Source organism: Manacus vitellinus, unplaced genomic scaffold (assembly GCF_001715985.3).
Source record: "Manacus vitellinus isolate BGI_N305 unplaced genomic scaffold, ASM171598v3 scaffold_0_pilon, whole genome shotgun sequence".
Lineage (NCBI taxonomy): Eukaryota > Metazoa > Chordata > Aves > Passeriformes > Pipridae > Manacus > Manacus vitellinus.
The window spans coordinates 31,338,931-31,362,319 of NW_021938789.1; the positions used below are offsets into that span (position 1 = coordinate 31,338,931).

The 23,389-nt window shown below is 45.1% G+C and overlaps 1 protein-coding gene across 1 annotated transcript; it reads left to right on the forward strand.

Annotated features, from left to right (window-relative positions):
• The first annotated feature begins 15,528 nt into the window (after nt 1–15,528).
• HAND2 (heart and neural crest derivatives expressed 2) lies at nt 15,529–22,221 on the forward strand. The gene is given in 7 exon segments (XM_029959440.1): nt 15,529–15,628; nt 19,662–19,809; nt 19,931–19,963; nt 19,965–20,070; nt 20,072–20,144; nt 20,147–20,469; nt 21,508–22,221. Coding segments are annotated over 7 exon segments (882 nt in total). The 3' UTR covers nt 21,607–22,221.
• The last annotated feature ends 1,168 nt before the right edge of the window (nt 22,222–23,389 follow it).

The window sequence follows — 23,389 nt, forward strand, 5'->3', positions numbered from 1 at the left end:
CAAAAAGCCCATAGTAAGTTTGAAATCTAGTCTACCCTGAGAGCCAGTGGAGCTCGAGTGCCTGCTACAAAGGAGTTTTTGAGAACTCCACTCTATCTATGATTAGACAGATTAGAAAAGCAGCAGGGCTATCAGCTAAAACTGCTCTCCTTTTTATTAATTTTTCTTTTGTACCTAAATCTGTATCTAGGGTTCTTTATGAACACACACACAAAAAACACATATATGTATTCAATTAAACTATATATTTGAATAGACTCATTTGCTTCACTCACACTGAAATACCACTGTGGTTATTTGACAGCTTCCAGGAAAGTCACATATATCTGGTGTCCACATACTAATTAATATATTTGCCTTCCCTTCCAGTGTTACTGATTGTTCCTTGGGCTTAACCTTAGACAGTGACTTAGTTAAACGCTATATTGAATTTCACCATTTCCATTTGAACTACCTTTCTGGTAGTTCACTGAAGGGTTTATAGTTATCATGAGTGACCAAAGTACTTGAATGTGTGTACTTAGGTCAGTGTATAGGCCTATACATGTGGGATGGGGGTGAAATCTTTTAAAATAAAACAGCTGCAGGAGAAATTATCAAGGCATTGAAGGCAATATGATAGCTGCTATTAAATCCCACTTTGAGAAGCTTCCTTTAGCTTTGATGATTTTTTTTCTTCTCAAAAGTTGCTATCAATTTTTCTCTGACCTCAGCTCAACCTCAAAGAATCAACCTAACTTCTAGCCTGCTCACATTTTTCTTATGTGGGTACAAAAATAATAAAATAAAAATAGTTAATTGTATTGAAACTGAAAGTGGTCAAAAGTTGGAATGGTTTGGGTTTAAAAAATTCCACTAGTTTTGTTTTGCTTTTGTAAAAACTAATACCTTGAGGTGGTTCACAGTAGGATCTCTTTTTTTTATCTGAAGTTCAGGGAGGTATGAATAAGTAGTTTGAGACTTTTTCTTTAATTGTAACCAAATGCTATCTTCTGAGGAGATGAGGATTACCGTAAAGGTGTTCTCAGCTTTTCAGGGATTGTTGCTGTTCTTGAAATAAAAATAATTTGCATACTGCCTATTCAATATAAAATCTGAAAGACTCATAATCTCTAACTTAGCAGCATCTTTATTAGGCATCCTTGTTATCATAAATCCATATATTCCTATTCAGATGAGAAATTAGGACATAGGACTAATGCCACAGAGCAACATGAGCTCTGCATCACCTATAGCTGGAACACCTGCCTGCTAGAGGAACCTGGCAGTATGAGCCAGGCACTGAACATCTTTTTCTCAGTGCATATGAGGCACCTTGCAATGAGCACCATGCAGAAGCACAGTGCAGAACACTGTGCCGAGCAGCAAATTCCATGTGGCACTCGTGCATAACACATCTTAAAATTTTGCCCCTCACCAAGACTCAAGCATTTGGCTAGTGTAGAACTCCTGTATTTCAGCCTGGGAAATCTGTGCAGCGTATGTGCACTCCACCCTACACTTCAGGAAGCAACACGTCCTGTTGCACATGCAGCATTTCATTGCTCTGCATATTCACAGTAAATCTGACTTACAGAGGCTTTTCTGTGCGTGTTCCCAGTGACTGGGCAGCACATGGGCAGTAGGTCCATTAGACAATCCCCAGAAGTGTAAGTCTTACTGTGCAGGCATGCAGTGACTTCATCACATGTGCGTAATAAATATGATGCTCTCTGAAAGTGTTGGCCTGACTGTGAGGGTTCTTGCAGTCTTGTGGTTACCACCACTGCATACAACCTGCTTGTAGATCATTCTGGGCAGAGCATCTGACCTGCTGCAGCTCCCAAATATCTTGAAGTCATAACAAATGTATAAATTTATCAGCATTTGCCCAAACAATGTTTCTGGGATGAAAAAGGGATTGTGTTCAGGAAATCCAGCTGTTTGGTAGCCTTAAGTCTACAAAGCCTAAGTTTACCAAGGTGTCCCTGAAGCTCACAGTCTTCTCTTGAGTGCTGGCATCTGCACCTCTTTCTTCACCCTGGAATAAGTGACCCTTTATCTGCATCTCCATGGTCCAAACCCCACCTCAGCTAGTGAAGGAGGCTGTTTCTTTCCTAGTCTGGGCGACATTTCTGAAAAATATGTGATTTAATAAAGTCAGAAGAGGGATTGGCAACAATTACATTCAAAGAAATATCTCCAGTGCTTGTTCAGAGCTCTGATTAATTATAAACTAAGAACTATTTCCAGGATGACAAATACTGGCTTGAGGATTTAAGTACCTATATTTTGGCTTGCCCAAAATGACACACCTTGCCAAAACAGCAGAGAACCTCTGGAGCAGAACTGGAGCATCCCAAGCCACTAATGTTGCCACATCATGAATGCAATAGGTGATGCACAGTTTTCTAGTCAAGCCTATCAACATAGGCAGAGTGATGGGGAAGTTCTCAAGAAAGCTCTGCTTTCCAGCCTGATCTCTTCTTCACAGAGGCAGGCAGCCCTCAGCACCGTGTGCAGTAGCATGCAGTAGAGCAATGGGGTAGTCAGTGAGTTGGTGTCTTTTTCATCCTGTCTCCTGCATGCACTAAACTATTTGCTAAGAGACTTTTAATGCTATTTTTATTTCTAAAGGTACACATATTAGGGGGTTAGATCTGAATTAGAAAAACCAGAAGAAAATTTCCTGTATTGGATCTGGTGAATCCACCTTTCTGATGGACTTTGTAGCTGTGAGAAGAGTTGCAGTTTTTATCTGCAGTATCTGGAGGTCATTGAATAACTTTGTGCTGCTCCACAGGAAGCCAACAAAGATGTGCAGGGTAGGTGGGAGGTACTGCAGCTTGGTGGAGAGACCTGCTACAGCACTCTGTTACCATTCTGAAGTTCTGCACACATTCACATCTCCATGCTCAGCCTTGTAGTACTGTTTTACTTTATATAGGAGACAGCAAAGATGCATGTAATTGAAGTGAGACCACCTTCCACCGAGATGAGGAAGCCACAAGAAATGTTAAATGCTGTTACAGCTATATGAAAGTGTCAAGGAGAAGACAAGACCATTATTAGCATGTATTTTTATTTTCTATTTAATTTCATTTAATTTTTTATTTTTATTACTTTTTTAATTCTTTAAGAAAATCTCCCAGAAATTTTTAGTCCCTGATTATATTACAACTATGTGTTACATGCATGCTCTTGACAACTTTTCTTGTGTAACTCTTCATGTTACACCTTTTTACAATACCTCCAGAAAAGACCAGAAGAAGTGAGCTAACATGGGGTCAAATGCACTGTTCTCAAATGCACTCTATCTTTCTCTGAATTCCGTGGGATTTAAGGATGTGACAGGAGGGCAAAAAAAATGCCTAAGAACAAGTTTTCTGCTTTGCCACTAGTTTTTGAAGAACTGGAAAGCTTCCAGAGAGTGTCATTCCAATTTTTCTGACAAATTTTTCACTGAGGGTTTTCAGTAGGAAGATATCTTATATGACAACTTTTTTTTAATGGCTCTGGGACTACTCCAAGCCAAAAGCAGCAGCTATGGTGCTCATTGATCCAAGAACTGAGGAGTTACACCACTGGGATTGGAAAGGGGGACCACAGAATCAGTAGCAGTGGTGACTTTTTTGCTTCATCACTGATAACAGTTTCAAGGTATCATCAAAAACAGAAGCTAGACTGTGGATGTGTGGTTCTCAAGTTGGGAATGTTTTTTGGTGTCCACAGAGGTGACCTTCTTAAAGCAACTACAGAACTGATACAGTTTACAGCAAGAGGAAAACAGACTTCAAATAGCAAATGGTGTAAAGTACCTGCCATTCAGCTGGAACACAAGTAATCAGGTGGAGTACATAGAATAGGGTCTCAGTGCCCCATGGCATGTGCAGACATGAGCAGGCATAGCCAATACACTCCTGCTGGGCACCTCCCCAGCAGGAGCAGTTCAAGCCTTACCTTTACCTCTTCAGTCACTTCCCCCGCTTCTTCCAGTTTTAACACTATATCGTCCTCTCATATTCCAGGTCTTATCTATTTTTTTCCTGTCCTTTCCCTGTAGTACTTTTCCCTCTTAATTCAGTCTGTTCTTCTGTCTTTGCTCTTTTCTTTCCATGTTTTTATTTCCCATCCTTTTTTTGACTCAGTTTCTATCTCTAACCCTCTCTTCAAAGCCTGTAATCTCACTACCACTCAATAAATCTATTGTTTTCTGCTCCTTTTAGGTTACACTTTTATTATAAGTTTGGTTTTAACCAAAATCCTTAATTTATCTCTTCTTCAGGTCACATTTTTTAAATTCTAAATCATCATATTCTGCCCAGTTCCAAATGCAACCTTCTTCTCTACTGTCGTGGTATCTGTTCACCTGATGATGTCTCACTCACAACCTGCTCCGCTATTCCATGCCCTCAGTTCTTAAAATAAAGGAAATAGCACACCATGATAAATTTCCACACAAAATTTCAAAATGCTACCAAGTCTTCTGCAGTTTTCTTCTGTATCAGTTGGCTACCTTTTCTAACCAGCTGGTGGGCAAGAACTATTATTGTTCAAGAAGTGTAGGACAAAGGCAAGTTTGATTCTTGGAATTCACTAGGAATCCTACCTGTTCTCTATCTAGAATTGAAGGGTTTTGATTATCTCAGGTATTTGCTGTTAAAAATATCTTCGTTCTGGAAAAATCGTTCTGTTGCAACATCAGCTGTGGATAGGGAAATACCAATATTATTCTGACCAGATTGTATAGACTTGGGAAAACAAAACTTTGAAGTATAAATCTGCTTGCAACATTATCTATAAACACATTGCAAGTCTGCAGCTTTTCAGTTGCATATATTTAAGTTTAGGATAAGAAAAACACCTGTTCATCCACTTGGTGTTTTGGAGTCCTTCCTTGACAGAGTCATGTAAAGGGTTGATTCTAATACTTCAGTCTATCTGCCAGTAACAATGTGACATGAATTCACAGAAATCTTACAAGAAATCAAGTAACTGAACCCCTACTCTGGTAGATTCTTGACTGCAATGCTTACTTTTTTAAAAAAAATTCAGCAGATCAGATATATTTGACCGTCTCCCACAAAACCCATGTCTTGTAGGTGAAAATTGTTTATCTACCTATATCATGTTCAATCATGAAACCTTACCCTTTCTCTGCTGCTTCTCTTCTGATATCAAATAATCACCTTGGATTGTCATACATCTGCTCTAAAACTAGCAGTAGGGGCACAAATTGCTCATCTTTCCTAGACTTGCAATCTGACAAGAAATTCTTAGATGTGTAAGGAAGCCCTTGCTTCTTGCACAACAATCAGTTGATTTTTTTTTTTTTATTTTTTTCTTTTGCACTCCAGCAGAGCATAATTTCTGCACTTCTCTCAGGTCAAAGCCTGATCAAGAATTAAAATTCACAGTTCTTTTTGCAAATAGTGATGACAATTTTGTGCATTCAGACTGCTGGTTAGAAATGCGAGGCCCAGATTTGCCCAGATAGAAGATATGACTTTTTACAGGGGAATGTGAATTTGATGTTAATTTATGCTGCTTAAAAATATGAGGATGAGCAATGTAAGCATGCATGAATGATACTTTTCCTCCTTAATGATATAGAAGGTTAAAGTGTAAACTATATAGAATGCGAAAGTGTAACTGGATGATGATTTCACAGTGACTATAAAGATGTTTTGTATCTAGAAAAGCATGTAATGAATAACTGCAGAAGCTGCTTCCAGTAAGAAGATTAAGTAAATACTAGACTAATAAGAAGGCAATTGCCTAATTGCAGACCAAAAATCAGTCGTAAGTTACAAATAACAGTTCTCTGCTTGTAAATGTCTATCTTTTTCTTTTTCATGCAATAGCACACAGACTACGCATAGGGAATAACAAGACTTCGAAATTTGAGGAAGAATGAGGAGAGGCTAGTATTAGGTTGGGATGCATACCCGAGTCTTCTGTGTCTGCCAGGTGGATTTCTGAGGGTAGGCCCTTCAGCAGAGAGGAAGACTGGACTCATTGGTACAGGCTTTTTTTCCTGTTGAAGAAGCCTGTACACATGCTGTTACAGTCAATCCACCAACCAAACTTGACATAAGTTGGTAGGGACTTGGACTAGCAACACAGAAATGAAAGGCTCCGTTCTCTATTCATGGTCTCATAAACTGTTAACTCCCACTTGAATGGCTCCATTAGATTCCCACTGTAAGGTCTTCAGCTTTCTTTTGGTCTTTTCCCTTCACTTTATCCCACTGTTTGTGCACGATAGCATTTTGGACATGTAGTATTTTAAACTGAAAGGTCTCTTCCACTGGAAATTTAAATAGATTGTACTGCATGAAAATGAAAATATCTTACAGCGTGCACGTGTTGTGTGCTATGGGCAGTGCAGTGTCTGTCTGAATCCCAGTTGTTACTAATGATTTGTATGGAGACTAAGTAAAAGAAAAAATATTTAGGAAAATATTTCTTAGTTCTTATAAGATTGATTCTTTGGTAGGCAACTTTCTTAGTTTATGAAGTAATTTAGAAAGTGATGTGTTGTAAATTACAAAGTACATAACACTCAGGGTAAGGGTAGTTTTGTTATTATGACTGCCCAAGATCTGATAAACTATTATATCTGCCTTTATAAACACTTTATTAAATATCACACTACCACAAACCCAAGAATGTTGTATAAAAGCAACTTGAGTAATTTGACAACTAGTTTTTGTCATAAAAAAAGAAATATTCTCTTGATTAGTTTCTATGAAGCATAATATCTCTAAAATAAACAAGATAATCCTTGTGTAAACAGCACAGGGTACATGGAGAGCAAAAATGGATAGAGGCACAAAGAACATTCTTGGCTTTAAAACCTGAAAGCAAATTTCTGCTTCATTTAATCTAGTTTAATAATAGTTTTTATTACAGTGTTTTTAAGTCACTGAAAAAACTTTTTTTTTATCTATTGTCCTAGGTAACACCCCCTGAACTGCAATGGATCTTTGTGTTCTTGTGCCCCTTCAGACCTATCTCTAGATTTCAACAGTGAAGTTCTACCTGGACACTCTTGTTCTGTTCTTCGTATATCAAGGAAACAAAATGTGGTTCGTCTGTCCTCAGAGTAAGAGTCTAACCTACAGCCTGCTGGCATAACTTCTTACTCCAGACAAGAAAAGTAACTAGTATTTCACAGCCATAACCATAAGAAACACATTTGTCTCATAATCAGCTGTTTCCCTTCTATAAACATTTCCGTCAACTTAGATATAGAGAATGAATTTTCTTTTCTTTTTCTCATTATTTTAATCTCCAGCTTTAAAGGCACAAATAGTTTAGATTTCTACAGTGACCAACATCTGAAGCACTCTGTGTGAATGTTACTCAGTGAAACTCCATATGGACAGATAGAATGAAGACACCTGCCTCCACAAAGACCACGATCCATGAGAATCCCAAGGAAGCAGCATCAGACATTTTTCAAGAGCTGAATGGTTCACAAATATTGCTAATCCTGCCAGATCCCAATGTGTCTTTTGAACTAGAACACTGGCTAACTAACATGGTTAAGATGTAAATACTGAGAGGAAATGTTTAGATCTTGAGTTGGGGGGTTTTTTCAGATTCCTGTATATACGTATACATGTATGTGTAGGTGTGTTTATCAACTCATATAAGATATAAACAATATTAGAACCTAAAGTCCTGGTTTCACCTTGTTTATAACTTCATAGTATCCATCCTAAAAATATTAAATTTCCTGTTAACAGCAACTATGGGAAGGTGTAGTGGCAATCAGGATTTTAAATGGTCTGGAAGTCTTGCAGGGGACTAAGAGAGGATCTGTCTCCATATTCTTTTAGCTACAATCCACAGGAAGTATCAATTCTCACAATGTAGAAAAGTATTTGAATTATTTATTATTATATATTGATATATAATAACTATTAATATTATATGTTAAATATTGAATATTGGCTATTATAATTCTCTCTAAAAGATAGATAGACATCGAGTTACTTGGTGGGTTTTTGCTTAGTTTACAGTAATGGATATTTTGTCAAGGTCTCCATTTATACATCATTTCTGATACACCCAGATTTACCCAGTGGCAGATTTATAAGGAGTTGGAGTAAGAAAGGGACATTAACTTCTAGCTTTCCAGGTAACACTGTGCACAGTCACATGTCACATAGTACTTTCTTAGTCATGCACCACCTACGTGTAGTTTAGGGAAGCGTCCTCCCCTGCATTATCTTCCATTTTAATTTATTCCCGTGTCTGCAGAATCGATACTTACCTTTTGCAGCTTCTGGGTTTTTTCTCTATTTAGGGTCAGCCCGACTGGCAACAGCAACAAAATATCTCACAGAAATACCACAGCATTCAATGCAACTCCATATTTGATGTTCATTGCACTTATGTCATTAGCACAGCAATCAATGTGCTATGTGGTAGTCAGTGTTTACTCATTCTTAAACAGGTATGCCCAGTTTAGCTTCAATGTAGGAGAAGCTAACACAAGAATCAAAGATTTTCACGATGATTTTAAGGGGTGTGCAAAAGGGAGAAGTTTTCTCTCCCCTGACTTTACAGAGGAATTTCTTACCTCTAATTAGGATTAGGTGATAGCATCGGAAACACAAGCAGCTGGGGTTCCATTCGCTGATCTCCTCAGCTGCAAAACTGTGTCAGCGAACTGATAACAGAAAAGCACTTAAAAGCCTATCGTAGGCACAAACGCATCTTCTCAGGAGCTGTCTTGGTGAGACGAGGGTGAACCTTGCCGGGCCTGATGGTCACAGAGCAGTGTGCAATAGGACTCCCATTACCTACAGAGGTATTAGAAAAGTGTTCCCAGATGAAAGCCTTTATCCAATTTCAATTGTCCATTGAACAACAACAACATTAAGGGCAGCATTGTTCCATTTGCTACTGTGTCAAACAATGCAACGACTGTTTAGGATCACATTTTTTTCCTGAGTAGCTGAAATTACCGTGGGAGTAGAGAAGCATTTACATCCAGAAAACTTCATTCTTTAAAGCAGATGTTTTTAATTTTAATAACATCAGCCTACAGAAATGAATATCTGAAATATTTTGATTGCTGTGTGCATGTTGCTGTTTAGGAATAACACTCCATCATGGTGGGTTTACAGAAAAATTCAGGAGCCACAAGGAGAAATAAACTGCTACTAACTGTGCTACCAAGAACAATGCTGCATTTTTTTTCTTTGAAAGCCACTTTGAGTGCCCTCCTTTGCAGAAGAATGTCATTTTCTGCACTGTAGATGTGCCATATTACAGACCCATAGATCCATACTTGGAAAACTGCACATGTAAAATTGTTCGTAGTGTGTGTCTTTACTTTTCCACACATGCAGCCCAGATGTCTGCAATGCACATATCACAAAAAAATGGGTATGTACAGTTTTTACAAGCTAGGACATATCTTTATGAATAGTACACAAATGGAATCAGAAGCCCCTTGTGGATTCTGGAGGACATACCCTGGCCTCCAGGTAAGCAAAAATGTATGTGTATACAGTATACACTTTTCCTAGTACTCTGTCTGTATAGCAGACAGCAGTGTAGTGTAAAAGTCCTTGAAGTGACTGCAAAAAAGTGCTTGCAGTCCTTTAGTGCAACAGAATGGAGCTCAGTCCAGGCTACTTTGCCCCGTGAGAAACAGTAAAATCAGCCTGCACTGTGCTCTGCCTCCCTGTGCAAGTCTGGCAGTGGTATATGAGCTAGCTTGACTATGCACAATTTTTTTCCACCAAAAGTAGGCACATGCAAAAATTCAAGTCATAGAAATATGTGCCACTCTGATGAGCAGTTTTTTTAAGCAGCTCAACTTGTACTCATGAAGTCTGGTTTTGCAAGTTTTTGTGATCTTTCTTTTTCCCATAGATGTGTTTTGTAGGTGTTATTCCACATGCGATTAGGATTGAGATATCTGAACTGATCATTCTATAACATTTCCTAAAAAAATCAAGGCCTTGAATCCACTTGCCTGCTCTACTTAAAAAAAAAAAAAAAAAAAAAAAAAAGCATAGGAAAAAAAAGCAGTGCGACTTTCATTTAGCAGCACATGAGAAAAAAATTAACTAAAGGGACTTATTTTAAAAGAATATGTTTAGCTGCATACAGTGCATCTGCATTCTGCTTTCATAGCTGCTAGAAAGTGACCAGTCCCTGAAAGCACCATACTGCATGCATGTGTGTGTGCTGAGATAGGAAAAGCTCTGCACTGTGAGATAAGTGAAGCAAGTGTTTCAAAATCTCCACTTCCAAATCACTGCAGCCCAGCAGCAGACCACCGGACCTACCAGCTATTCCCTGCTCTCTAGGTGACCTAAACCTGGATTTGGATGCTCAGGGTAAGCAATATCAGGACTTGGTCATAAAAAAGAACAGAAAAAAAGGTGTGGAAATAGATAAAAAAGTGTGCCTAGCACCATAGATGCAAATATGCTTGCATTGAATGAAATAATATCAGGATGTATAAATGTTTTTTATGGTGGAATATGACTCTGAAAAAACATCCAGGATTTAAATCTTTAGAGGGATTTATATGCAGAACCTGCACTTACTTCAAGGAGCATTAGCCCCTTTGCCACTTGGAAATCCTTCCCCCGAACTACCTATCTTCATGCTAGCATGTAAATCATTTCTCAAAAAAAAAAACAAAAAAACAAAAAAACAAAATTATCCCTATGAAATTAAAGTATTTTATCTCTATGGATGCATAAATTATCTCAAATCTCAATAATATTGGAGTACCTAGAAAGAACATCCTAATGATACAGAAGGTGGAGCACTGCTTCTGACTGAAAGATTTGTATATCAGTAAACTATGAAAGGGTAGTGCCAGCAGCACCATAAATAATCGAAGAGTGTCCTTGATATCCCTGCAGTGGTCAGATGTGAACTCTTGTGCCAGCCTTGCTACCATGGAAGTCACAGGGAATTTTATCACTGAACTGAGGGGGACAGAGTTGGATTTCCGCCATCCAGAGGGGCTGGAAGGGGGAATATGTGGTCTTCTTTTCTGTGTAGGTATCTTTAGATGTACCTGCAAAATAGTTGAGTCATAAAACCGTTGAATCTTTGTGTTTTGCTGCTAAAGAGAATCCATAAAAATAGATTTATTGTCATATTTCCCTTTTGTGTTGTACTGTTCCCTTCTATCATAAAATATTCTCGATGGTTTATAGCAAAGCAAATACAGCAGCTTAGTTCATAAACGCCAAATTCCCCTCTGTTACATCCCGGATTTCAGACATTATCGAATTAGCTCCTATTTGTGTTGATACTGCTGTCCCGAGCCGCAATAAGGAGGTTTCTCGAGCCCTGATGTGCGCAGAGGGGTAGCTGTGCCGGGACCGAGGTGGACCCGCACCAGCCCGCAAGTCTGTAGGAACCCGCCCAGGCAGTTTTAACTTTTATTCTTCCTGACGAAGATTTAAAGCATCTTTGTTCAGTCAAGAATAAGTGGCTGTGGAAAATAGAACAAATCATAAGAGCATTTTAACAGAGAGAGGGGGAGCGAAGCCTGCAGAGCAAACCAACCGCTCGGACTGCCTTTTGTGGGGACAGATGGGCATGGAGGGCAAGGCGGCGCTCGGGGGAAATCTCTTCTGCTGGAAAGCTCGTGTCTTCAGAGCAGCTGCTGGAGGAAAAAAGAAAAACAAAACCAAAACACCCAGACAAAACACAACTCAGCATTTGGACAGGGAGATTCTGCTTTTCAGTTTGATTTTTTGATTTTGACCGAAGATCGCTCGCTCAGTGGCTCCTGTGGGCGGTCCCGCTCAACCCCCTGCCCCGGGAAAGGTGTCTGCGGGGCTGTACGGCAGAGGCCGGGGGGCCGAGGGGAGCTCGCCCCGGTGTGCCGGTAGCCACAAGCCAGGCTGTAATTACAAAGCAAACAAGAGTGAAATATTGGATCGGCGTCGCCCGTGACAAGATCTGCGCTTTTTACCGCCAATTTGTTTGTGGAGCTCTATTTAAAGGCGCTTGATTGAGGAAACGTTGAAAATAGCAGTTAGGGTTTCCCTAATGAGACCTCTAGAGGAAAGCAGTGGCATTCAGGGGGCTCTAGCAAGAGGAGGGGAAGCGCTTAACCCTTTCCAGCCGCCCTCATCTCGGCGGGGCTCCTCCTGGGAGCGGTATCGCCCGCGGGGCGCCGCCGGAGCCGCCCTCCCCCGGGAGGTGCGCTGGGCAGCGGGGCCAGCCCGCCGCCTCCCGCCAGCCTTCAGCACTTCGACCACCAGCCGGTGGGAGGGGTGGAGGCGGCCCCGCCGGGGCAGTGCCGGGGCAAGGCTGAGCATCCCTGGTGTTTCCCGGAGGGGGCGGACCGTGCCCCCGAGAGTGCGCTCCACGGGGACATCGGCGTCGGGACTCTGCCCCCGATGGCCTTTGATGTACTGGGTCGGATCGCCGGGTGGCTACGGGCTGATGCTTGAACCCAGCAGCAAAGGGCGAGCAGGAAAAAAAAAAAAAAAAAAAAAGCCCTTGGAAATGCTGAAAAGACCGGGAACGTATTGAACAAGAAACGATATTTTTCACACCAACACGAACTGTGCAGGGGCCTGTGACAGTCCCTTCCATACATCCATCGTTCCGATTTCTCTCACTTTTTGAGCCTGCCCCAACACTCATTCTCTCAACCTCACACAAGCTACGTGCTCAATTAGCGCCTGTCTGAGCCCCGTATTACACACAAATGAGAGAGACCTCTTGTAAAACGCATGTTGATAATATTTTGAAAGGCGCTAATGCCTGTGAGGAAGTGTGGATCACAGTCCTCTTCTGCAGGCTGCTTTCTCCTAGTGCTAACACTTGAACGACATTGAGATCTCCCCGCTCTCGATTTTATAAATCATCTTCAGTTGGGGAAAAACAGGACTTCCTTTCTCAATGAGCTGCCAGTAACCTGCAAGACCCTGGCATCTTACCTTGAGCATGTCTGCTTGCCCCTCTCTCTGGCCATCGCACCAACCTCTGCTCACACATCACCGTCAGCCTGTTCATCTTGTATATGTGTGTGTATATATATAGGTATGTATATACGTATGTGTGTATATACACCTGGACGGGGATCAAAATAAACTTTTAGGGTATACCTAATAAAAAGTGAGCATTGTCTCTCCCCAGAGGAAAGAAATAGTGAAAAGCAGAAAAACAAAGTGTTGACTTAGTAAAATAAGTTCTGCACGGTGATGTAAAATATTTATTTTTGTTGTCGCATTTACACCCCCAGGTTTTGGCCGCGGCTCCGTTTTCCTGCAGGTCTGGGGAGGAACATGACACTCAGTTCTCCATTTTCCGGTTTCTTAACTTTCCTGAAAAAAATAGTAAAAAAAAAAAAAAAATTCCGGCTACAGTGAAGCAAATAAACATTTTACGTATCCACAGATAGGTTGTATCATCTGTACGAACAAATTACAGTACGCGGCCGCACGTTTCTTGTAAAGTCTCCGGTCTTCTGTTTATGTAATGCCATTTCTGTTTGTAATTATTTTATTTTAATTTTATGTCACTTTTAACAGAAGCCAGACCGGTTTTCCCTCCATGTTTTGTATACAATGCTTTCTTTCTCGATAAGATGTTCTGTCCTATCTTTTCGGATTTTTTCTTTTAAAAAGTGTTTATAGTTCCCCACGAGCAATTCTCCAATATTTCTCTGTTGCATTTTAAGGACTTGTCCCTGTCTTGCTTTATTTGTTTGTGTGAAATTTAGTTTGAAAGGAGATCAGAGAGAGCAGGAGGGGTTTGTAATAAGAGAATGACCAAGCGACCTAAAGGCTGATTATATGTCATTAACTGGAGACTTGGTGTATCCAAATTACCAGAAAGACCTCACTCAGCCAGATCAATTACACCAAGATACGCATATAGGAATTGCGGTACGAGCTGATGCTTCCACCAAGTGTGCAGCCGACATTTGCAGAACTCAGCCTTTGAGTTTTCAGACGAGCTCCTGTCCTGAAGCCAGTCCCGGGCAAGCAGGAGCAGGGTGCAGTGCAGCAGGTACACGGCGCGGGGGGCACCGGCAGGACGACACTGACATTTTGGGGTTTGTAGTTAGGGCCAAATTGCAGTTAATTTTCACTGCTCCAGAGGGATTTTTTTTTTTTAAGCCGAGCGAGGTTACTTTTGATCTATGAATGCTTCTTAAACCCCAGCCTCTTTAAATGGAGACTTTCCATGAAAAATGACAATAAAAGTGTTGATTTTGGTTAGCCTAAACCCACAATGACGCCAGCCTAACCTTTTTCTTCCTCCAATGTCAGAACTTCAGATAATGGAGGACAAAATATTCATTAATTAAGTCAATTCTATTCGTGAGCTATTTCGTCAGAGTCAAGCTCAAGAGCATCTTAAGATGCTCTTTTCCGGAAATGCAAACAATATTACACGGAAAACCAGTATGTTTCTCGGTATACATGTGCGTGTTTATACATGCGCATGTATAGGAGATATCTGTATAACAATTCCAATAAATAGAGACACACTGCGTTCACTGCAGAATTTTGTAAGGTCTTTATTACCGTTCTTCTGACAAAGAAAGGGTCTTGTTTGGAGTTTGTAACGTTTTTCGGTTTTTTCTGTGATTCCTGTCTAGGTTCTAAATGCAACTCTGGATCCTCAGTCACAAATATAAGCAATCCTCGAATAATTGCTTGCACATGCAGTGATCAAGCGCGTAGGGTCCCGTGCTTACCGTCAATCATTGCGACTTCATTGAGACTTACGAAATGGTCAGTACCTTGGGTTTTTCTCGTCCCTGATCTTTTTCCTTTTTTTTTCTTTCTGTATACAAAACGACTGCGAGATTACCATGCCTGTAATACGTGGGCGTTCATCACCGATATTAGTAACGTAAAGCAGGGTTCCTCCATCTCCAACAGCAGCAATTAATCCGGGCCTGCTGGGCCCGATCCCGCCCTCTGCCCTGGACGTTGAAATCCAGTTGTGTGAGCGCAAGAGAGGGTGCAAGCAGGCCCATTAGGCACAAGTCCTTTTCATTAACCCTCACTGACATGTTGACCTTAAAATGATATTTCTCCGTGCCTCTTTTAAAAAATCCATTTTCTTCCGGGTTTAGGTCTTCTCGCGAACTCCTAAGCAATGGCCCAGGGATAGAATGCGTTGCAGCCCTGGGACACGGGCTGCTCCAGCGTCCCCAAATCCATTCGAGAACGATACCCCTTTCTAACACGTTTGGTCCCGGGTCAATGACATCACGCACTCTATAAATTCAAACGCGTCTCGGCTTTTGAAGCGTGCACCGGGTGTTTGAGCGATGTGGTAGGCAGCTGGGAGGCAGGAGAGGGAATCGGCACCCCAGTGCTTTGGGAGCTAAGGGGAGGAGAGCCGTCGAGGGGGCTGCCCGCCTAGGACAGCGCCTCAAAAGCAAAGGACGGGGTGCCTGCCCTTGGGATGCTTCAGTGTGTCTGACTGTTTCTTTGCTTTAATGAAAACTACGAAGGGAGATCCCGGCGCTGCTGCAAGGAGCAGGGACAGGCGGGTCTGTGGTCGGTACCGGGTACCGCAATGCTGACGCGGGGCCGCCGCTCCCGCCGCTGCTCTGTCCCGGATGGCGTCCAGTTGCCCAAACTCGCCCCGCCGGCATCGTACCCTCCTCAAAAAGAAGGTGCGGTAAAGAAGTAAATAAAAGGGAGGCTCGCTGCCCAGCCATCCGCGAGGCGCTTCTCTGCCCCCGGCCTGCTCCTCAAAGGGCTTGTCGCGGGGTGGCTGCGGCGCTCCCAGCCAGCCAGCACAGGCGTCCCCAGCAGATGTGGGTTTCCGACCACCCAGCGTAGGTACCTCGTCCCCGTTTCCATGTGGTTTTTCCCGACTGATTCGGAGAAATTAGCTTAATTTGCAATTTAGCTTAATTCACATAAGACCGGGGGGGGGGGGGCACAACTCTATTGTTCTGTATAACTCCCATCCTACTTTTGGCCCGGGAGAGAAGTGACCTGACGAAGCGACCGGCGGACGACTGCGCGCGGGGCAGGGCAGCGGGTGGCCCCGGCGGCGCTGAGCGGACCCTGCCGCCACCCCCCGGCTGCCCCTCTCCTCGGGTTCCTGCCGCCCACTCCCCGGGCGCCGCGGCGCACCCATCGGGGGGCAAGGGCAGCCCCATCCTCCCACTCAGCCCTGGGAGGGCTGTCGTGCTGGAGAGGCAACAAAGGCAAGGCAAAAGCAAAGATACAGTCCCCCCCACCCCCGACAAAATAAAATTAATTTTAAAAACCGGGAAGAGGAAGAGAAAACTAGCCTCAGCACAGTCACCACCAAAATTTCTTTATTATAGCAAGTTAGGAAAGTCCTGTCTGGCAGCAGAGTTCAGATAAATCGCCATCTAACATGCAACCATTTTGGCAGGGAAATAAAGTGACATAAGACTTTTTTTTCCTTTTTTTTTTTTTCCTAGTTGGTTTGGGTTTTTTCCCCATGTGATTTGTGCACGAGAAAAAAATCTATTCAAATCAAAAAATGGAAGGTCGGCAAGATACTAATGCTTTTTAGAGGACTGTGAGCATAGTATTGGGAAAGGTATTTTGTGCTGAAGCGGCTTTACACGCGTGGATCAAACAGAAAAGGCTGCAACCCATGATAGGGCATCCTGAGTAGTGAAAAACTGAGGGAGGAGACAAGAGCTAAATTGCTCTAAAACTCGATTTATAAAACTCATAAACAACTGATGGGATAGGATAGGAGGAAAATATAAGATCCTGCTGGGTGCTTTATCTAGAGACCCTCTTTCTCCAAAGTTAATTAAACAATAATGATGCTAGCTTTGGAGACTGGTGTTCTGATCGATATCTCCTGTACATTTTATTACTTTTTCTCTGTCTCATGTTTTCCGTTTCCTTCATCATGGGAGATGTTATCGGAGTGATCGTAGTGGCCTGCCACAGAGACTGTCACAGTTGCAGTCCAGCCTGCAGTATATTGGAAAGCTCCTACACAAACAGGGAGAGTGCAAAGAAAGACAATCCCGTCTGCAAGCCAATATAACTTTCAGGCCTTGACAATGCCCACTTCTTCTTCGCATCAAGTAAATATTGCAGCAAAATAAAACTGGAGAACCGCTGCAGGATCTGGGTGGATTTTCAGGCTGAGCTCTGCAGATATTGCATCCCGAGCAGCAGAGGCATGCTGCCTGGTCGCTCCGGGGTTCTGCTCTGCCTGCACGGTCTGCCCAGGTCCTTCCTTAAATTTAAAAATCCGCCCTGCAGACACGTTATTTCCTTAGGATAATACAATATATACATATGTGTGTATGCGTATATAAATACAGATATGCATCAGTCGGTTACAAGCATGTGTGTGTACGTATGAGATATATGTGTGTATACATCAATTCTACATCTGGACTAGTTTTTCACTTTCGTACTCAGTTTACACCCAGACGCTCACGCATATGTGTATATGCTTATAAAATGTACGCCTGCGTGTCTGTGCTCCGTGCACGTCTCCTCACTGTGCAAGTCCAGCTCTGCACTCCCCGTCCTGTAGAACCGCGGGGCCGGCGCCGCGCTTCGCCTTTGGTATTTCCCCGACGAACCCAACTCCCCAGTACCGCAGCAGGCTGCTCCTTGGCGGACGGTCTCGTCCGCGGAGACTGTCCCCTGCCTGCAGGGCATTTCCTGCCGAGAGCCCGCAGACTCACCCGCAAAGTCCCCGGGCCCCAACAACCCCCTGTGTCCCGGTGGCACCCCGACGGCCAGCCCGTCGGCAGCCTCTCCTCGCGCCGAGACCGCCCGGGTTCAGTTTGCCTCCTCTACCCGGGCATTGAGTTGATTTTCGCCCTCTTCCCAGCACCCAGCACTTTCCCCCGCGGTTTTTCCCGACTCTGCAGTGGGGCCGCAGAGCACACTGAGCTGCTGCAGAAATTGGACTTGCAGCTCTTGCTGCTTCCTTTCACAGACTCCTCCATCTCTATCTTTCTCTTTCTTTAATTTATGACTTCTCAGCTCCTGTTGACACAGTTTTCCACACTGCCTATATTGTAAAATTGCATTGTAATATACACCGAAGCAGCCTAGACGTCAGCCAGCACAGCTAAGGCTGGGTATTTGATATTTCGCAGCTATTTAGTAATGCTCGGTTCCATTTGAAGATGACAACAATTCTCTTCGACTCCTAGTTATCCATGAGTTGCAGCTTGAGATCCATTTTTCTTTTGTAATGTCTTAAAGCTTACCGAAGTAAAGCACCTAAATAGCTACGAAACATTTCCTCCTGGCCTGGCCGTTAAACAAACATTTAACTACTCCCTTTCGATAACTAAACCTGCTTTCTGCAGATGCTTTTTTTATTGCAGAAGTAGGAATGTGGCGATTTTTTTTTTTTTTTTTTTTAGTAAAAGCTAGAAAATTAGCTGGGAACATGTTGTAAAAAAATACTCGGTTACTTACCGATCATAGCAGCTAAAGAGGCATGAAACCCATTTCAGGCGCTTAAATCACTCGAGTGAACACTGGTGGAGATGCATAGGCGCAGGAAGTAAGCTGGAAAAGAATTGGTTAAAGTCAGACTTATTGTTAGTGTCTCAAAGCAATTCTTTCTGGAAGAAAACACCGTCCCCGGCCAAACCCCGAGCGCTTCGCTCCCTCGGTCAGTCAGCAGCCGCGCAGCCGGAGCCAGCCCGTGCTAACCCGGGTCGCACGTCGGGTGACAGGCGAGGCAGAGTAGCTTCGCCCCCTCCTCACGGGAACTAACAATCTCGTTGTGTATATTAACCAGCAATACAAGTATAAGCCGGAGCGCTGCTGGGGCATGTCTGTCACAACCGGGCACCGATGGAGTGCGCTCTCCGAAGCCGGTTTTATTTGTTCCTCTACCGGACCGGCACAAAGCACTTTGCCAAAGCAACCTCAGAGCCTATCAAGTGCTCACATAGATTTTTGCCAAGAAATTCCTTGGATCCATACTGTACCTGGTTTGAGATTATCCGATATTTAAGTTTTAATTAGTTTGTGTGTGTGGGGGGGGTTGTTATTGCTTTTTTTAATATCTTTTTTAATGTAGATTTTACTATAAGGCATCTGCTAAACACTTGCATTAACCTCTGCCTCCATGATAATTTTCCCCCCCTTGTTTTAATTACATTAGGGATGCGGAGGGGCAGCCAATCCTAAAAGAGGAGCTCGGCAATTAGCAGAGTGAACATCAAAAAGTTTTATTGCGGAGGGCGGCGGGCCCCGCCCCCGCCGCGGCCATTGGACATATATTACCCGACGCGGCCCTAAACATTGTAGCGTACATGGAGATTGGGCCGGAGCCCCTGCCATGCCCCGCGCCGCGCCGAGCCCCGCTGCCGCCGCGCCCGCAGAGCGGCGCGGAATGTCCAAGGAGCACCGAGGCGCCTTGACCCCCGTGGCGGGCAGGTCCTCAGCAAGGGAATCGAGTGCCCGCCCAGGCACTGACGGCCCCGCCGCCGACGCAAGGGCAGAGGGAGCGCCGCCCGCCCCGCCCGCCCCGAAACCGGGGGCAGCATGGAGGGGCCGCGTGTAAGTACCACCCGGCCGGGTCGCGACGGACTTGGCGAGAGGAGAAGGAGGGAAGAAAGAGGCGAGGAAGATCCCGGGCTGGGAAGCCAAGCCATTTTGTTTTGGTCGACATCTCTCCATAGCTTTTTTATTATTATTTTTTCTGTGTGCGCTTCCTCGAAGACCCGGCCCTGGGCAAGGAGGAGAAGGAGGTGGAGGCACAACGCATGAGCGGCGGCGGCGGCGCCCGGGGAGGGGGGATCGCTCGGCACCCGGGGGACTTTGCAGCATCACCCTATGGAGAGGCAGCGGGCAGCGGGACAGTGGCGAGGCGAGCGGCGGGCAGCATCTCCCGCCGCTCGGCGGCGGGTGGGGGGCGGGTGGGGAGGGGAAACCTTTGTTTTGGGGCCCTGGGGGGAGGGGTGGGTGCTCTAGGGAGCGGGATGAGTTAGTGGGCGCTTCCCCCACCACCCGGTGGTGCACATGAGGGTTACCCTTTCGCGCCGCCGCCGCCGCTGCCGCCGCCGCCAACACGCTGCGCGCCACGAGGAGAACCCCTACTTCCAACGGCTGGCTCATCAGCAGTCACCGGAATGTCCCCCCCCGACTACAGAATGGCTCTGTCCTACAGTCCCGAGTACGCACAACGGGGCGCTCGCATGGACCACTCCATTACGGGGGGGTGCCGCCCGGGAACGGCCCGCCAGGGCTCGGGGGGCCCCGGCCGGTGAAACGCAGGGGCACGGCGAACCGCAAGGAGCGGCGCAGGACTCAGAGCATCAACAGCGCCTTCGCGGAGCTGAGGGAGTGCATCCCCAACGTGCCCGCCGACACTAAGCTCTCCAAGATCAAAACCCTCCGTCTGGCCACCAGCTACATCGCCTACCTCATGGACCTGCTGGCGAAGGACGACCAGAACGGGGAGGCGGAGGCCTTCAAGGCAGAGATCAAGAAGACAGACGTGAAGGAAGAGAAGAGGAAGAAGGAGCTGGTCAGTGCTCCGGAACGGGACGGGGCGGGATGGGTCAGGGGAGGCGCGGAGAGGAGGCTGCTCGGCTGCCCGCCGGCACCCTGTCCCGGCGCTCCCGGCGCCTGGCTGAGCAGAGTGGCCGGGGGATGTCCATGGGAGACACCTCGGTCCCACTCGTCCCTGGCCGTAACTGCGGGCCAAAAGTGGGACAGCGCACAGCCGCGGGCGGCCGTCGGCGTCCGAATCCGAACCGGAGGCTGAGAGCAGCCGCGAGGAAAACGTTGACACATTAGGGCCCCCCGGGGAGGTTACTTCCCGGGCTGCTGCTTGTCCCGGATCCCAAACCGTGATCCCGCAGGAGACAAACCTCCTCTCTCTTTAAATAAAAGTCTGGAGGCATGATTATCTGCTAAGCCAGCACGGCTTTAAACCGTCGGCAAGTACGAGGTTTGCAGCAATAGGCTTTCCTGCCCCTGCGCTCGGCGCTTCAACTTTTTTTATTTTTTACGGGACAGTCAGCTTGGGCAACGCAAGCCCGATTTCGTGTAGGCCCTGTGGCACGCTTACGTGTGATTGATTCCCGTAGATTTGGGCTGGTCGCGAATCCGATGTTTTGCCTCGATAAGTGCCAGTGCCCATCTCCTCCACGCAATCAGGGAGGGGGTATGGTTTAGCCGAGACCTTATCGTGATCCCCATCACCCCGTGGACGACTGGCGCCGCTCAGCCTCCAACCCGCTTCACCGTGCTCCAGGCGTGGAGGGCAGCGGGATGGCGCGAAGCGGGGATCGGCCTCCGCCGGGAACACGGGCAGCCGCGCACGACACAGGGCCGCTCCCACGGGCGGCTGCTTCGCCCGCGGCAAGACCCCGTGGAGGGGGCCCCGCTCTGTCCGCTGCAGCCCGCAGGCCTCCACAGCAGCTCAGGTCTAGACCCTCATAGTTTTCGATCTCGAGACAGGGCAGATGCGAACTAGAAAGGAGAGGAATATATCTAACCTTTTTTTTCTCTGCTTTCCCCCTCCTGTTTCTCTCTCTTCCCTCGCATCCTGTCTCCCCAGAACGAAATCTTGAAAAGCACAGTTAGCAGCAACGATAAGAAAACCAAAGGGAGGACTGGCTGGCCGCAGCATGTCTGGGCTTTGGAGCTCAAGCAGTGAGCACGACAGGACTGGAGGAGCCGTCCTCTTAGTCTCGGTAGTGAGCTCTTCTCTGAGGACTCTTTGTATTTGGAATCGTCCAGTTTATTTATGTGCAATTTCTCCCCCAACCCCCCCAAAATGTGGATATTTGAAGGAGAGGGAAAAAGCATTCCATATATGAAGAGGAAACTCCAGCTTGGTAAGGGGTAATGTCTCTAAATGTTTCGTGAATGTTATTTGCTCTGTATAAAACACATGGGGAAAACAGAACCATAGAAAAGGAAAAAAAAAATCCCTCCCTGGCATTAGTGTGTATGTGAAGTGTATCTTTATTACTTGGCCTTTTGGATATAAATATTCATGGGATTATAAAGCTATATTTCAACAGAAGCAGTTGCACCAATGTTTCGATTGACTCGGTATTTAGTGTTGTAATTTTGTTGTGGTCGTTCAGTATTTGAAGATGTTTTCAACAGTTACTGGGTATGTGCACTTCCGTCCGTAAGGGGAAAAGTGGAATCTAATTAATATTGAAGGTGTAAACGTTGTAAGTACTCAATAAACCACTGTGTGTGTTTTTTACAAAACAAAAGGAAAAAAAAAAAGAAAAAGAAAAAAAAAAGAAAATCCAAATCTTTTTATGTTTTATACCTCAAAATGTTTTGAATAACAGCGTTGTTTATGGCTTTTTTTTCATAATATTTAAAATATTCGGAAGTAAACTAAATTATAAAGATGGCTCCTAAGTTTATTTTTAAACAAATGACTGAGTGAAAGGAGGGGTAGAGGGAGGGATCTCTCAGCCCCGTGAGTGTTGAACAGAAACCGGCAGTTCAGCTGGGTAGAAATTCCTTGTGGTGGTGTTCTCCATGCAGGAGACCTACTGCGAACGGGAAATGGACAAGGGTGCAAACCCCGGGCGGGTCAGGAATAGCAGATATGCGCGGTTTTCTTGCCGCCGGAGTCCGGGCGGCGGCGGTGCCAGGCGCGGGCCCGGAGCGGGGGAGGACCGCGGGGGCGGCTTCCCAGAGAGAGGCCGGAGGCAGGCGAGAGAGGGCCGGCGGGCTTTTCTCGGAGTGATTATGTAGCAGGTAATTTTACGTCAAGGAATAAAGAGCGAACAAGGCAAGGGATTTGCGGAGGCGTACGGGGGGAGGAGGTGATGGTGTTGTAGGGAATATGTAAGATTTACAATGAGCTATGGTGAACTTAATATTAACTTTGTGGTTCCTAAAACTCTCCTGGGTTGCACGTTTCCAGTACGCTACAGCGAGTACAGGGGTTTTTTAACCTTTTTTATCTAACTGTAAACTGCAGCAGCCCATGCTCTGGCTCTACTTAGTAGGTTCACTGCTTTCTCAACAGGATCTCTCTTCCTTTATATCTCTCTCCCTGTCTCTAGGCTCCTTTACAAGGGTCTCGTTCCTAGGTCTGCAAGTTTTCTGCTCCCCAGTACCAGGGCGAGCTGCAGACATTCAGAGCTGGAAAATGCGTGGCGTGCTTCTGTACCATAAGCAGGCAAGGGAAAAATTAAAAGGTTTTCACATAAGGAAGCTGCTCTAGGTATTTTTGCCATTCCTGGTTAAGCATAAAGTTTTCCACCTTTTCCATAATGAAATTCGGGCTCGTATTTTAAATCATCTCAATTTAAACCAAGCTGGCTCTCTCTTCAGGTCCAAGGCTTCATACCTGCCTGCCTTCCCGTACCACCGCGCCTAAGGAAGTGGTTCCCGACGAGATCTGGCGTAAGCGTAGGTAGATGTGCAATTGCCCATAAAAAGATAAGGGAGCCCTTGCGCCG